The 3,223-nt window shown below is 56.3% G+C and overlaps 1 protein-coding gene across 1 annotated transcript; it reads right to left on the bottom strand.

Annotated features, from left to right (window-relative positions):
• Window positions 1–2,041: 2,041 nt before the first annotated feature.
• On the bottom strand, window positions 2,042–2,989 carry LOC131096358 (olfactory receptor 14I1-like). Its single transcript, XM_058044697.1, has one exon. It carries the CDS (start codon window positions 2,972–2,974, stop codon window positions 2,042–2,044), a length of 933 nt encoding a protein of 310 aa, XP_057900680.1. The 5' UTR covers window positions 2,975–2,989.
• Window positions 2,990–3,223: the final 234 nt, after the last annotated feature.

Here is a 3,223-nt window from a genome sequence, read left to right as displayed (position 1 = left end):
GCATGGACAGCATTGGACTTGTTGGGAGAAACTGTGAGGGGGAGCTGGGGCAGAGTGACCAACCCAGTGACCTGACACAGCCCTGCTGGGATGTCACACAGCTGGTCTCTGATATCACAACCTGCTCTGTGATGTCACAGCCCATTCTCCAATGCCCCACAGCTGATCTCTGATGGTTGGTCACAGCTGGTCACAGCCAACTCTGTGATGTCACAGTCTGCTCTGTGATGTCAGACCTCTGCCCTCTGATGTCACAGATGGCTCTGTGATGTCACAGGGGCAGTATATGATGTCAGAGCTGCTCAAACACCTCACATAACCCGCTCTGTGATGTCAAAGCCCACTCTGTGGCCTCATGTTACTAGATGATAAATTGTCTCCACCAGGTGATCTGACACCTGGAGCTTGTTCTCCAAAACCCCAGGCCTATGGAAGCCACACAATGCCCATTGTGTGAGAAAGGGAACTGGAAGTTCACCAGCCTCAGCGTCCTGCCACCTCAGCCAGGCCCTCTGGAACATTGGGGTCCATGACCACCAGGGAGCACCAGAGAGACCCTAAGACAGAACAACACATGGGTGAAGGGGAGGGGAAACAACAACCCCTGCAGTGCTACAGGCTGGGGACAGAGTGGCTGGACAGCAGCCAGGCAGAAAGGGACCTGCAGGGACTGATGGACAGCAGGCTGGACATGAGCCTGCAGTGTGCCCAGGTGGCCAAGAAAGCCAATGGCTCCTGGCCTGGATTAGGAATGGCGTGGCTAGCAGGAGCAGTGCAGTGATTCTTCCCCTGTGCTGGGCACTGGTTGGGCAGCGCCTCGAGTGCTGTGTCTAGTTCTGGGTCCCCTGGGGTGGGGAATTAGAAGAAATTTGTATCAGGAAGAGTAAAGAAAGCAAAGGTGAAGCAAAGGAAATGCTCGGGGCAGTTTGGGGGTGGCTGCCAGGCAGCCCTGCCTCTGAGCAACAGTGTCTGCAGTGGCACAGGAAACTCCCGGATGATGGGAACAAACTTTCTGGCTGAGTGCAGAGGCCAGGACAAAGCAGAGCAGTTTCCCTGGTGTCCCCCAGCCTTTGCTGGCCCCAGGGGCTGATGGCATTTGTGCTCCCTCAGCTTCATGTCCCCACACCAACAGCATGGGGGTGCTCCCCCTACTGTGTGCAATGCAAACAGGGGCTGCTGAGCCAGTGCTGCCATGTCTGTCCCTGTAAGGATGGGGCACCTGTGTGAGCTGGGGGAGAGGCCAGGGCTGCAGAGGGGAGATGTTGTTGGCAGCTCCATGAGGACACTCTGGGACGCTGCCCTGGGCTGTGCAGCGCACTGGGGATGGATCAGCCCCTGCTCTGCTGCTCCTTCCCGTCTGCCCCAGGGCCCTTGCAGAGCCCCAGCCATGCTGTTTGCCCCCAGCCTGCCCATGGCCAGCCTGGGTCTGCTCACGGGGCTTTTCTGTGCTGAGCATTGGCCTGGCCGTGTTCTTGAGAGAGCCTGGGCAAGGAACCTGGAGCCCCCAGGCCCTGGGCTGAGGCGTCAGCGCTGCCCCAGCAGTGCCCATGGCCTGTCCCTGCTGCAGCCCCGGCACTGCCACCCCCAGGGCTGTGCCCGGCCCCGAGAGCACTCAGGCCCTGCAGCAACACCAGGGCCACCAGGCAGCGGGGCAGGGCCACGACACCCACACTGGCAACACCAAGTGCTGCTGCTGCTGGACACAGCTGCTGGGCCAGCACTGATCTGCCCCCAGCTCTGCACACAGACATTGCTGCTGCAGCTCCAGAGAAGGCAACAAAAGGGCATCTCTGCAGAAAACTCTGCTCGCAGATCCTTTACTTCATTTAAAGGCACTGAGAGCACAGCCCCTCATTGACGGAGTCTGTGGTCACAGGGAGGGTGCAAAGAAACAAAAGGAGAAATGGCACAAAAAATGACGTTTATTTGTGGACAATACTTTAAAAAGTAAAACAAAAAAAAATAACCCTCATAATGATACCAAGAAGAACTATCAAAGATAAATTGTATTACAAATGGTTTGCAAAAATTTGTTAGCAGTTTAATGTTCCTGAAACCATCCAGTTATCAGTCTCCACACTGCAGCTTTGAGCTCCTGGTTCCTCAGGCTGTAGATGAGGGGTTTCAGGTCTGGAGGCACCACCGAGTACAGAAATGACAGGGCCACATCCAGGGATGGCGACAAGATGGATGAGGACTTTAGGTTGGCAAATATGCCAGTGCTGATGAACAGGGAGACCACGGCAAGGTGAGGGAGGCAGGTGGAAAAGGCTTTGTGCCGTCCCTGCTCAGAGGGGATTCTCAGTACAGCCCTGAAGATCTGCACATAGGAGAAAACAATGAACACAAAACAGCCAAATACCAAACAGGAACTTACAGCAATGAGCCCAAGTTCCCTGAGATAGGATTTGGAGCAGGAGAGCTGGAGGATATGTGGGATTTCACAGAAGAATTGGTGCAGGGCATTGCCATGGCACAGAGGCAGGGAAAATGTATTGGCTGTGTGCAGCAGCGAATAGAGAAAGCCACTGGCCCAGGCAGCTGCTGCCATGTGGGCACAAGTTCTGCTGCCCAGGAGGGTCCCGTAGTGCAGGGGTTTGCAGATGGACACGTAGCGGTCGTAGCACATGACAGTCAGCAGATAAAACTCTGCTCCATTGAAGAACACAAAGAAAAAGAGCTGAGCAGCACATCCAGTGTAGGAGATGTTCCTGGTGTCCCAGAGGGAATTGTGCATGGCTTTGGGGACAGTGGTGCAGATGGAGCCCAGGTCGCTGAGGGCCAGGTTGAGCAGGAAGAAGAACATGGGCGTGTGCAGGTGGTGGCCGCAGGCTACAGCACTGATGATGAGGCCGTTGGCCAGGAGGGCAGCCAGGGAGATGCCCAGCAAGAGGCAGAAGTGCAGGAGCTGCAGCTGCCGCGTGTCTGCCAATGCCAGCAGGAGGAAGTGTCTGATGGAGCTGCTGTTGGACATTTTCTGTGTCTTGGCATGGGGATCTGTAAAGAAAGGAACCATGGAATAGTTGGGTTTGGAGAGGACTTGAAATATCCTAGCACAGCGTGGGGGCACTTTCCCCCCACTGCCTGCCCAGGGCTCTGCTGCCTGGAGCTGTCCCTGCCAGCAGCTGCTTCCCTGTGCCCAGGGCTGGGCCCTGCCAGTGCTGCCAGAGCCCAGCCCAGCCCTTGCGGCTCATCCGTGCCCTGCAGAACCCTCCCAGCTCAG

This window comes from Melospiza georgiana, unplaced genomic scaffold, assembly GCF_028018845.1.
Source record: "Melospiza georgiana isolate bMelGeo1 unplaced genomic scaffold, bMelGeo1.pri scaffold_29, whole genome shotgun sequence".
Classification (NCBI taxonomy): domain Eukaryota; kingdom Metazoa; phylum Chordata; class Aves; order Passeriformes; family Passerellidae; genus Melospiza; species Melospiza georgiana.
The sequence above is the reverse complement of the archived record's forward strand: the minus strand, read 5'-3'. Positions and strand labels throughout refer to the sequence as shown.

Coding starts and splice junctions, on each gene's coding strand:
- LOC131096358 (XM_058044697.1), bottom strand. CDS start 2,974: ATGTCCAACAGCAGCTCCATCAGACACTTCCTCCTGCTGGCATTGGCA.